Source organism: Lactuca sativa, chromosome 9 (assembly GCF_002870075.4).
Source record: "Lactuca sativa cultivar Salinas chromosome 9, Lsat_Salinas_v11, whole genome shotgun sequence".
NCBI lineage: Eukaryota > Viridiplantae > Streptophyta > Magnoliopsida > Asterales > Asteraceae > Lactuca > Lactuca sativa.
Genome location: NC_056631.2, coordinates 160,358,749 through 160,371,849, shown reverse-complemented (window position 1 = coordinate 160,371,849; position 13,101 = coordinate 160,358,749). Strand labels below are relative to the sequence as shown.

The following is a 13,101-nucleotide window of genomic DNA, read 5'->3' as shown; positions in this document are numbered from 1 at the left end:
AAGGACAAAGATAATCAATATTTTTGCTTCCTTATCAAAAGTATTGTGTCAATCTTGAATCTACATCTTCAAGTGTTAATTGTGAGTCACCTAACCGCAATCTTTATATAGTAAAACAACGAATTTTCATGAGGTTTAGTACCTAAGCTTAGGTGGGATTGTAATGTATATTCACTTTTCCCTGTATATATATATATATATATATATATATATATATATATATATATTATGCAACAAGATAAAATGAAATAAGAATTTTAAATTTAATAGTATTTTATTTTTAATTTATTGTATTGTAATATATTGATTTTATTTAATTTTATTGGTAATCACTTTTAATTTTTTAAATATTACCTAGGCTAAATGTAGCACCTGGTTCCTAGTATGTAATTTAATCTAAGTATGTTGTATTTTTTTAGCTAGAACTCGGCGAGTTGTAGGCCTGACTCGCCGAGTAGAGACGAGATATTGAGCACGTTTAAGTTGGCGACTCGGTGAGTCCGCTAGTCTGGAAGAAACCCTAGATCCACGGGTTTTGCACCCTATTTAAACCATGTTATGAGCCCCAAACTCGCCTCCTTCACCCTCAGAGCATCATTTAGCAAACCCTAACCATTCCTTGAGCATTTTGAGTTTGAGCATTTCTTGTGTGAATCTTGAAGTTTTGAAGAGAAGAAGGAAGCTAGATCCAAAGGAGTAGAAGGAGATCCAAGATCTTGCACCCACTACAGATTTAAATGAGGTACTAATCGGATTCCTTCTATTTCTATGATTGATTCTCCATTATAAACCACATTTAGGCGATTTTATCCATTTCTTAGCTTGATTATAGTAGAGAGATCGCATTGGGGTGAATAGCCTTCGGATCTAGCCATGTTTCAGTTCCAAAAACTTAGATCTAACACCTTTATGGAGCCATTTTGCATGAAAGCCCTAGATCTACTCTTTTAAGTGTCTTTTGAGCCTTTAAATCCCTTTTCATGCATATGTACATGTAAAGTTGGAAACTTTACGTGGTAACCAAGCTTTAAGAACCCAGATCTATAAGTTGTATGCATTGGTTTTGAGCAGAATCAACTGTATAGAAGTTGCATGCAACCGACTCGGCGAGTCATTCTTTAGACTCTGCGAGTCGAGTCGCGAGTTCCCGAGTTTTTCCCCTTTCATGTATTATGCCGAGTGGAACCAGTGAGTTATAGGTGGACTCAGTGAGTCGTAGATCAGACTCATTCATGGAGGGACTCGGCGAGTCAATGCCCTGACTCGGCGAGTCCATGGCAATCTTCATATCTCAAGAACAGACTCGGCGAGTTGTTCATACAACTCGGCGAGTCACAGTCGGAGTGTTCATATGTTGAAGGAGAACTCGACGAGTTGTTCATACAACTCGGCGAGCCGGATGCAGATAAACTAAGTGTTAGTATCAAAGAGGAACTCGTCGAGTCAATGCCAAAATTGACGAGTAGTAGCGAGCAGAAATGAGAAATGAGAGTAGGGACTCAACGAGTTGGTGGCCCAACTCGACAAGTCAAGTCAACTGCATGTTGACTTTGACCAAGAGGTTGACTTTGACCAGGGGTAAAATAGTCATTTTACCCTCAGTATAGTTACCAGTATTTGATTGAGTGTACTTATGGAAATTGTAGCCGGTGTGAAACCGGAGCAGCAGCAGACAGATTCCGGAGCAGTTCATTCAGCAGCCAGACTACGAGGTGAGTTTCCTTCCAGTAGGAACGAGTCTACGGCCACAATACCGGCCCGTTTAGTTACCAGCAGTTCCGGACCTCAGTCCGATGTAGTAGTTAGATTGCGTGATGTCTTTGTGACTCAAGCATGTTTTGTGTTATGTGTTCCGGACTTCGGTCCGATGCAGTATGCAATATATGTGTTTATGCTAGTTGATATGTTATGCTATGATATGTTATGCTCAGTCAGTTTCCGGACTTCGGTCCGATACAGGGGACAAGGTCCCAGTCAGTTCCGGATTTCGGTCCGATACAGTTAGTTCCGGGCTTCGGTCCGATGCAGGGGACAGGGTCCCAGTCGGTTCCGGACTTCGGTCCGATGCAGTTTCCGGACTTCGGTCTGATGCAGTGGGCAAGACCCAATATGTGTTTATGTGTTATTGTATGGTATGTGGTAGTTTGGGGGAGCTCACTAAGCTTCGTGCTTACAGTTTTCAGTTTTGGTTTCAGGTACTTCCACAAGTAAAGGGAAGAGCTCGGGATGATGGCATCGCACACACCACAACTTCAGTTTTGTCATGGGAGTTGATTTAGCCTTTCATTGATATGATTTGATACAGTCTTGATACACTTTTCTTGTGATACTTTGTTATGGTTTTGAGATATTGACGTATGGGTTTTATTTTATGGTATTGATCTAATGATTTTAGTAATGATTAAACAAAAATTTTTGGGTCGTATTTTGGGATGTTACACTAAACTAGATGATAAATCTTTATAGAATATTTTTGGTAAATTAGTTAATTAAAAAAATGACTTTTGAAATTAGGAGAAAATTTAATGGCATTTTGATTTATAAGACTAGTAGAAATATGGAATGACAAAACTAAAAGACTATGTAAAGTGTTGATGTTGGAGATACTCTAAATACATTCATGAGGCTGGTGGGTATGGAGCGAGAAAGGAATGAAAGAACCTTTTCTTCATCTTGGAACACCACACCGAAGGTGAGGGAATATGAGTGCGGGAAAAGCATGAGGGGAGCATATCCCAGACTCTTTCTTCATGTGAATGATCAGTCTTTTTTTTTTTTTTAATATTTATTAAATTATATACCTGCTAAAAAGTATATCAAAATTTATGGTTTTTAATTCCCTACAAAATGAGTATAATATTTGTATAAAATATATTTAAAAAATATAAAAAATAATGTAGTGAAAAGTAATGAAAGATGATAATTTTCTACCTTTGGGTGAAGGAAATACAAGTGAGAGAAAGTTGATGTAGCACTCAAAAAGTGAAAGATTTTTAACATACATACCATGTGGTCCAATGCATTGAATTTTAAATAACTTAATAAGTTGTCAGATCATGTTTTTATACAACTATATTATTTGGTTCCTTATAATCCATTGAACATTATAAGAGTTCGATAGAATATATTTTTATAAAAAATTCATTTTATAATAGAAAAGTTTTTTTTTCTATTGAACAACGTTATTGAATTCCATATCAACTGAACATCAACATGTCCTCTTATTATGATTGAGTTTTATATATTAACTATTTGAATGTAAACAAAGAATTTCAACCCATTTAACCATTTTATTAAACTATGCATTAGGGTGGATGGAATGGTTAGTTTAATCATTCCTTCTCCAACAGGTTAAAAATGGACCATTTACGGTGTACCTAAGCCGCACAACACATTTTTAGCCCATGCATTGATTACATGTATTTTTTTTCTTGAACACTTGTACCATAATAGTTTTCTATGGTTTTAAATTAGTTTGTGAATTAATTTTGTATGTAAATTAGTTTTGTATGATCTTTATTAGTTTATGCTTATTTTTTGTGATATCCCCAAATTCATGGTCATTTTAAAAATTTTATTTATGTTTATCTGAAAATCAGAGTATTCATTTTAAAGAATAATATTATGGAATTTGTTCCCCGGAAAAATATTATATACATATATACATATATATATATATATATATATATATATATATATATATATATATATATATATATATATAATCAAAGCATTTATGAAGAAATGTATTTTATTTGTATTAAAACATTGGGATGTCATCATCAATATATAAACATAAGCATAAACAGACCTTACATTCATTTACACTAATGATCTACATCTTCTTTAATCTCTTAGTGTAATGTAACTTCGTATCGACACTTGTGATACAAGTAAATTTAGTGGGTCGGGTTGGAAAATCTGGTGATTACATAGGGATTTCAATCTCACAATGGTATACCACACACACATACACATATAACTCACAAAATATAGAACTTCATCTTATATAAGCAATTCTTATCCCACCCTGTTGATCCTTACAACGACAGGATCCATACTCTTGGATCTAAAATTAACCTCTTAGCTTAATCCATACTCCCGGATCAAGTATGTCTAATCCATACTCTTAGATCAATAATTGTACTTATTCCATACTCTTGGACTAGGGGCAATTGACTATGTCTCAATCCATGCTCCCAGATTAATGACAAATAACTATGTCCTCTCCATACTCTCGGACTAAGGATGAATGACTAAGTAAAATCCATGCTCTCAGATTAATGACAAGTTTTAAAGTTCTACTCTCCGTGTATATCTCACACATGCTCATATGGAGATACTACCCAATATTCCTCTTAATTAATTTAGGTTTACTCTGTATCCTAAATCATCATATTTTATCAAATATGTTTTTAACACGTATTTAAGGCAATATCAAATATTTTACACATAACATATATTTATTACTTTAATCAATACTTGTATTAAAATCATGTTCATGAAAGGGACTGTGCACTCACTTGTTAAAGTGATGATTCCAAACTCGGACAACGCTTTGCTTCTTGACAATATAATTTCCTTCGACGAAACCTAGTATCATTACCACTAGATTTTAGTCTAATATTTACCGCGACTATTTTACGATCGATATTGTTTTATAAGTGTAAAACAATACTTTTCAACCACTATGTACAAACAGGGGCCAAACATGAAACACCACAGGGCAGTACCATTTTGGCATTATAGCTGTTCTGAAATCCAACAACCCTATGCGGCCCTAAAAAACCAAATTCCCGTACTGCAAGTAGTTAATAGAAATTATAATAACACTTTCTATATTATATTTTATAATATATTTATTGTTTATAAGTTCATAATAACGATATTGAACTTAAACATAAGCTACACTTGAAGTAAGGTAAGCATAACTCACTTACCAGGAGGTTTAGCTAGAAATCGGGCTTTGCGGGGGCAGAACTTCCGAGCTGAAAGATCTTCTTCTCAAATCCTTCTAGCGCTCCGGGGCTTTCCTCTAGCAATTAGGAGTTACTAGGGATTTGGGAGAGGTTTAGAGAGAAGTTAGAGAGAGATAGAGAGAGAAGGTTTATGGTGTGAAGAACAGGGGTGAGCTTCGTATGGTATTTAGAGGCTGAAAAATGGCCCAACTCGTCAAGTTTGAGCCTCCAACTCGTCAACTGGGTGTCACATGTCACCATCTGGTGGCAAGGCGTAGGGAGAAAGCAATGGTCCATATTAAGCCATGTCACCCCTTTCGTAGCAGCACCCTTCCGACTTTTAAATTCCATAACTTTCGCATACGAGCTCTTTTTTTGACGTTCTTTATATCCATGCGTAGGTGTTTACAAGATCTACAACTCTCCTTTTGACTCCATCGACTAATTCTTGACAGATTTTAAATTTAACAGTATGAAAAGATTATATTGTTAACGACCGTGTAAAATTCATAACTTCTACATACGGACTCCGTTTTTGACTGTCTTTTTATCCTTGAGCTCCTATTAATGATATATTCAATTCTCATTTTGGTTGTTTCAGCTAAAAATCGATCCATCTAAAATTCAAATTCCGGGTTGTGCACTACTATGCTAAATCTTAAAAAATAATAACTTCCTCATAAGAAGTAATATTTGGACGTTCTTTTTATTCACGTTCTCGGTTTAATATATACTACGCCTTTTGTTTAGATCGCTAAGGCTAAAACATAATTTTAAAAAAGTTCACTTTTTACGTTACGCGGTGCTGTGTCGGTTTTGCCGTAAAACTTCGACGAGTCATAACTCCTTCGTTATAACTCGGATTTCGGCATTCTTTATGTTAACCTATATATCATTAGCCCAATTGTTTATGGGCCCTTTAGTATTTAGCCCATTAGGGTTTTGTCTAGCTACTATTTATATCTGCATTATTCTTTGTAGTCTTTATGCTTTTCATTGAGAACCCTTGTAATTTCTATTTATCATAATCATTTGGCAATGTTATCATGGTATCTGATATGTGCATAATTAATTAATTATTTAATACACATTTTTATTCATTTTTAACTAATTATGTGAATAATATGGACAAAAGGTACTTAATAGTGTTAAAATTTTGTTTTCAGTCCAAAAGACATGCTTGGGAGTGAAAGGGAGCAAGGGAAAGCAATTGAAGACCAAAGAATGAAGATTGAGGAACAAAAGCCCATCTACTCGGCGAGTACACGAGTATACTCGGCGAGTCCAGCTAAATATTCCAGAAGATAGCCACGACTCCTGATTCAAGACGGATAACAACGAGTCTACTCGGCGAGTTGGGTCTGCTACTCGCCGAATACCCCCTGTTTTGAGATATCTATAAAAATCAAACCTTTATCTGATGGGACTACTTTTCTGGCGATTTTTGAAGATCCTTCTGCGATTGAGAGCCCTGGAAGACGCTGAGGAATTCTAATCTCCAACCTTTTGAAGAATTGAAGCAACTAGGTTAATCATTCCACTTAGCTTTAGGATTTGAGTATGTCTAATCTAGTTAAACTTGTTTTTGTGTGTGATTTTACTGCAACTATGAGCTAATTTCGTTTTTGTTTCTGTTTGGGGAATACCAAGGAACTCCTATGTTTTAATTCTTAGTTTTTGATTAATTGTTTATTGGTGATCTATTAATTAAGTTTGTTAAAGACCCTTATGCATTAATCACGATTATTTTCTGTTAATTGGAAGACAATTAAGTTGCGTGAAAATCTCTTAGTTGTTAACCTCATATGTCTATGTGAACACTAACTCATATGCTTAGGAATAATGATTATGAAACTAAGATTAATGAGACAATAATTAGATTAATGTGTGAGCTTGTTTGAGAAACCATCAAACAAGAGGTTAATTGAATTACTAAATTGATTAACCACTACAAATCTTATTTAATCCAAATTATTAATCTAGAGAATTAATTAGTTTAAACACTTGATCACCGCTTAAATTAGTTAATTGTCTAAGGGCTAGGAGTAATGAACATGAACCTAACCACTTTAATTGGTAGCCAATAATAATTAATCTATCATAAATACAAATAACCATAGGAGTGAATTGGTTGAACCTAAATAGAAACATCTTTATCAAATTTGGTGAATTAGTTGTTTGCTTTAGTTATTTAGTTAATTAAGTGTTTTATGGTATGCTTAAGTTTCTAGTCTTGTAAAACTAGAAGAAAACCTTTTACTTTCATTAATTGTTTTTTAGTTAAAATTAGTTATTAGTTTAATTTTCCATTCCCTGAGTTCGATACCTTACTTACTAAACTATACCACTAAAAGACAGATTCACTGCCTTTGTGTGCTAAATATATTGATAAAACTAGGGATAAAACAAGTGCATTTTACACACATCAAGTTTTTTGGCGCCGTTCCTGGAGAACGGTTCTAAATAATTAATCTAATTCCTAATTTTTTCGATCCTTTGTGTGAGTTTACTTGCATAAAATTATTTTATTGCAGTTTAGTAGTTAGTAATTAGGTTTTAGTATCTGTTTTAGTTTTAATATTAAGTTTATAATTTTTTCAAAAACACACTGGTACTCGCCGAGTGCAGTCGCACCTACTCGGCGAGTACAAGCGTAATTAGCAGTTAATTTTCGATTTCTTTTAGTACATTTTTTTGTTCTTTTTACGCTTTTATTCTGTTTATTTCAGGACTTTCATGACCAGAGGATCAAACACCCCGCTGGTACCCCCGTTTGAAGATCCCGAAACCGCATTGAAAAGAAACAAGGGAAAGGACGTGGAGAGTTCGATTACACCAAAGAAGTCACCCTTGTCCAATTTGAAGACTGTTTTTGGGAAAAAGAAGAGCAGCAAATCAGGAGCATCCAACGCTTCCTTAGTAATCGACGAACCGGCGAAGGAAGATATCGAGTACGAGATCGAGGAAGAAGAGGACCCGACATACGAGCACGAAACCGAGGAAGAGGAAGAGTTAGCTATCACAATGGCTAACATTGATGAAATCCCCATGGGAGAATGGAAGAAGAGGATGCGAGACGACACTGGCCCGGGACTTGCGCAACCCGCAATTCCCGCGACTGCTACCTTCGAGCTAAAGGGTCATATCCTAGCTTTACTTAAAGAAATACCTTTTATGGAAAAGACCATGAAGATGCCTACAAACATTTGGATGAAGTCAATGATGTAGCTTATTACTTCAATGTTCCAAATGTGCCCCGCGAGACCCAGCTACTTCGTATGCTTCCGGTGACATTCAAAGGTGCTGCAAAAGACTGGCTCAAGTCACTTCCCCCGGATCAGTCACCACTTGGGCCAAGATGAAAGAAGAATTCATTGATCACTTTTTCCCACCTTCCAAGATAGCCAAGTTGAAGAAGGCCATTGCTAACTTTGAACAACAAGCTGGAGAGTCGCTATATGAAGCATGGGAGAGGTACAAGAGCTTACTAAGAAACTGCCCACACCATGACCTAAACAGCCAGCAAGAAGTATCCATCTTCTATGATGGAGTCAATGTCACAACCAGGCAGTTACTAGACTCGCAAGGCCCGCTCACAAAGAAGCCACCCCCGGTGATCAAAGAATTGATTGAAGAATTCTCTAAACACTCTAGAGAATACCACAACCCTAGGCATGATGTCACTAGGGGAGCCGCTTATGTAGCTACTGAAGACTTATCCGCGGTCATGGCTATGCTAAAAACCATGGATAGGAGGATGGATAAGATGGATCAAACAATCCATGCCATTCGGGTGGGTTGTGAAAACTGCAATGGGCCTCACCTCACTAGAGACTGTGATTTAGATGAGAATGGCAACAAGAAGGCGCAAGTATGTTACTCAAGTGGAGACCAATTTGATGAAGACTGGCGCAAGCAAAAGAAGGAGTGGCTCCCTTATGAAGAGTACAAGAAAGCCAAGGAGGAAAGGTTTAGGCAAAAAGGGAGAGGGTTCTACCAAAAGGAGAAAGGTTTAAGCAAAAAGGGAGAAGGTTCTACCAAAAGGAGGAGCCGGTGCAAGAGAGGAAGCCAAGCTTGGAAGAAATGCTCACCAAATTTGTAGTTGCCTCAGAAAAAAAGACATAGTGATCATGATGCTGCAATTCAAGAAACAAGGACCATGCTTAGGAACCAGCAAGCATCTATCCACAATAGAGAGATGCAGCTTGGACAACTAGCTCAACAAATCAACCAAAGGTCACCGGGCGAACTTCCTAGCAAAACTGAAAATAACCCACGAGGCGCGCACATAAACATAGTCACAACAAGAAGTTGGAAGATAATCACTCCCCTGGAACCTATTCAGACCGAGTCATCCAAGGAATCACAGAAGGAGGAGGCCGAAAAGCAAGCAGAGAACCAAGACATACAATCTGACAGTCCAACTCGCCGAGTACCATGTATGGACTCGGCGAGTACATCACAAAATCCCACCAAGCAGATTCCTGAAAAACTTTACCAGCCTCCAATGCCATACCCAGCCCGAGCTAAGAAGGAGAAGCAGGAAGAGGAGTATCAGAAGTTTCTAGATCATATCAAGACTCTTCAAATCAACATACCCTTCATTGAAGCCGTCATGTAAATGCCCAAGTATGCAAAGTTCCTTAAGGAAATTCTCACTAATAGAAGGAAGATAGAAGAAGTGAAGAAGGTAGTACTCAATGAAAACTGCTCAGCTGCTATGCTAAATAAGCTACCAAAGAAGAAAGGTGATCCGGGGAGTTTGACTTTACCTTGCCAATTTGGCAACTTGACCACCATTCATGCCTTAGCCGATTCGGGAGCAAGTGTGAATCTAATGCCATATTCGTTCTTTAAGAAGCTGGATCTCCCGGAACCAAGGCCAATTCGCATGGCAATACACTTGGCAAACAAAACAGTCACCTTCCCAAGAGGAATATGCGAAGACATACTAGTCAAGGTGGACAAATTCGTCTTTCCCGCTGATTTTATCATTCTAGACATGGAGGCGGATCAACAAGTGCCAATCATCCTTGGAAGACCCTTCCTCAACACGGCAAGTGCTATAGTAGACATGAGGGACTCAAAGCTCACCTTGCAGGTAGGAGAAGATTCAGTCACATTTGGGGTGGACCAAGCTATGAAGTATTCAAGGAATAGTGATGACACGACATTCTCAATCGATATGTTAGACGAATTATTGGAGGAATGCATAACTGAAGATTCCATCAAGTTCACAACTGACGATGAAGAATTTGATCCAGAAAAAGACTTGATGGAAATTGAAAGACTGCTGGAAGAAGCCGACTACGAAGAATTGGTGAAGAACACTGACAGCTCTACTCGCCGAGTAGGGCCGATCTACTCGCCGAGTACCCCTGAAGAAAAGGCAAAAGTCGTGAATACAGCCACAAACTCGCCGAGTACCCTACCTGCACTCGGCGAGTCCAACAGTTAGAACCAAAAATCGGAGCTTAAAACTCTACCAGATCATTTGGAGTATACTTTTCTCGAAGAAGGCAACCAAAAGCCAGTAATTATTGATGGGTTTTAGTCATAAGACATCCTATGTGCTCATACAAACCCTAATGCTTGGATCTAGGTTTCTCTATTGTACATGATTTGAATCCAAGACTATAAACCCTAATTCTAGCATATGGAAATCAATATTAACATATAATTAGGTTTATGATGTTACCTTGATTGTTATGTAGCAATAACAATCCCAATTCCTCTTTGAATTTGCTTTGGAAGGCTTAGAGTCACAAGTGTCACTCCTCTAATGGCTTACAAACACCAAGAGCAAATGAAGAAGGTATAAAGAGAGAGGAGAGAGGTAGGAATTCGTCCTTAGGACTTCTTGGGAAGGGTTGGACAAATTCCTAAGCCCTAGGGGGTTTATATAGGTGTAAAGATAGAGTTTCAGTCATTATCCTTATTTAGTTGCTTATCCACCAAGCAACCCATAAGATAATCCTTGAATCCTTATCATAGTCGAATTCTAAGTGATTATCACTTCAAATTCGTCCACCATATATATAAGATAATCCTTACCTTATTTTGTAACTATCACATAATTACAATTCAGCCCCTCTAGTTTAATTAATTACACTTGATCACAAAATTAATTCTTAATTAATTATTGACCAATATTAATTAAACAAATATGATTTCTCCTTTAATATATTATTCTTATAACATATTAATAAATCATAATAACCTCTCTCTCTTTATTTATTTCTCTATTCAAGTTGCTTTGGTGAAGGCAACCCAAAAGGACCATGCACCATCGGGTCAAGTACATACCAAAATAGTTATGGACTTAGACACTAATCCAACAATCTCCCACATGGATAAGTCTAACAACTATTATGCGTATGACTTCAAATCATGATCTGCAATCGTAGCTTTCCAGAGCCGCTATCAACTCTGATCCTATCAGATACGCGTGTCCTTAGATAAGGGATCATATATTCCTCCATTCTAGATATCATATGAGATATGATTTCAAATCATTCTCTTTGTACTACTTCTCGATTTCTGATTTATGACGACTGACTAATTGAACAAATCAAATTAGCCCTAGCCCGGCCGAGCATTTACGTTTGTCATCACTAAACCATCGAGGGGCCCAAAGATATCGCTTTTATCCTACTTTGGATAAAAGGAACGGATAAACTTTGATACAATGCTCGCTTGCACTTACGCACCGAATCACACACAATAATATGTTTTGTAACACCAAGTTACTAGTGCGTTTACATATTATCAATGTGCAACCGATTCGCAAGATACAACTCACACATCTCGGTTTCAAGAGTATAAGATGTTATCGTCTCACCAATCACTCGTGATACAATTCATGGAGTGATCCAAGTGAGTGTGGGTTTGATCCAATGCTCAAATTCATATTCATAAGCACTCATGAACGTTGCAGCAGACATTTGCTTATGTCTAATGCTCTTTAGACAATCCACACACCAATTCACGACAGTCTTCATTCATATCTACTTCCAACATATGAACGACTGTGGCCCGTTCGAATAATTCGACTGTTCTTAACCAATTAAATTATTCTGGAAGTCAAAACATGCAAAGTGAAACACAAGAATAATACTAATCCCATATGGCCTCAAACCTTTGAGCATAAATAAAACACCTTTTATTTATCACCATATCGATTACTCATTATTTGTCGTTTCGGATAATCAACTTCTTACTTGAATTACAACACTTGTCCTATGCTTCTTAGCATGCACACAATGTATACCTATGGTTCTTACTTTTGTGAAATAGATCAAATGGAATACATTTCCAACCATTCTCATTTCACAACTCCAAATCCTTTTTCCTAAGTGAAAGAATATCAAATTCTTGCTACTTATAGAATATGCTAGATTCTAACACTTTACGCAACGATCCTTTCGTAATGTCACTGCACCAAAGTCACAAAGACTATTGCCAATGATATTACAAAGTCCTCTATCGGAGATTGTTACAAGACAATTCCTTAGATATGATGTCTCTCACTCAAAGTACATTCCTTTGAACATCCTTTTGCGTAAAAGTTTCTAATCTAGACATAGATTTTCAATATTCAATTCCCAATATGGACACGCTTCCATATTTTCCATATGACAACTCATTCTTAATAGAATCTTATCTATTCGTAATGATGTCAATATGGTCCATCCGGTATGGAAACATTTCCATAATTTCCATATGACAACTCATTCTTAATAGAATCTTTTCTATTCATAATAATGTCGATATGGTCCATTCAATACCATGCTTCCAACTACTCACAAGCGACCAATCCTCGTCGAACTTTGGATTGTCCTTTGATAGTTGTTTAATTATTTTAGTCAAAACCGATTCTAGTCCTTTTTCCCTCTAAATGCGCTAGACATTTGGAAAATTTTAGAATGGTCAAAAATTAAAGCATTTGCAATCGATCCTATACTCGAAGCGTATGGGACACGACGCATAATGTTTTATAAGCTATGTTCTCAAAATTCGAATTGTGAAGAGGAATGTCGTAATCATAATTGAAATTTTAAGAACACACTATGTACCTTTAACTAAACTTATTAACATTCCACAACCTAATCCTTTAGATTTGAAATGAAGCATAATATTATCT

The 13,101-nt window shown here is 36.7% G+C and overlaps 1 protein-coding gene and 1 non-coding gene across 2 annotated transcripts; one reads left to right on the top strand and one right to left on the bottom strand.

Annotated features, from left to right (window-relative positions):
• Window positions 1-8,364: 8,364 nt before the first annotated feature.
• Window positions 8,365-8,471, bottom strand: LOC111888210 (small nucleolar RNA R71). The gene has a single exon (XR_002849116.1). It is a non-coding gene; the product is annotated as a small nucleolar RNA R71 (small nucleolar RNA).
• Window positions 8,472-9,579: 1,108 nt separating this feature from the next.
• LOC111888160 (uncharacterized) lies at window positions 9,580-10,678 on the top strand. Its single transcript, XM_023884289.2, has 2 exons — window positions 9,580-10,278; window positions 10,673-10,678. The coding sequence occupies exons 1-2, from the start codon at window positions 9,580-9,582 to the stop codon at window positions 10,676-10,678; spliced, it is 705 nt and encodes a 234-aa protein (XP_023740057.2).
• Window positions 10,679-13,101: the final 2,423 nt, after the last annotated feature.

Excerpts from the sequence above, each read along its gene's own strand:
- LOC111888160 (XM_023884289.2), top strand. The coding sequence starts at position 9,580 with ATGCCCAAGTATGCAAAGTTCCTTAAGGAAATTCTCACTAATAGAAGG.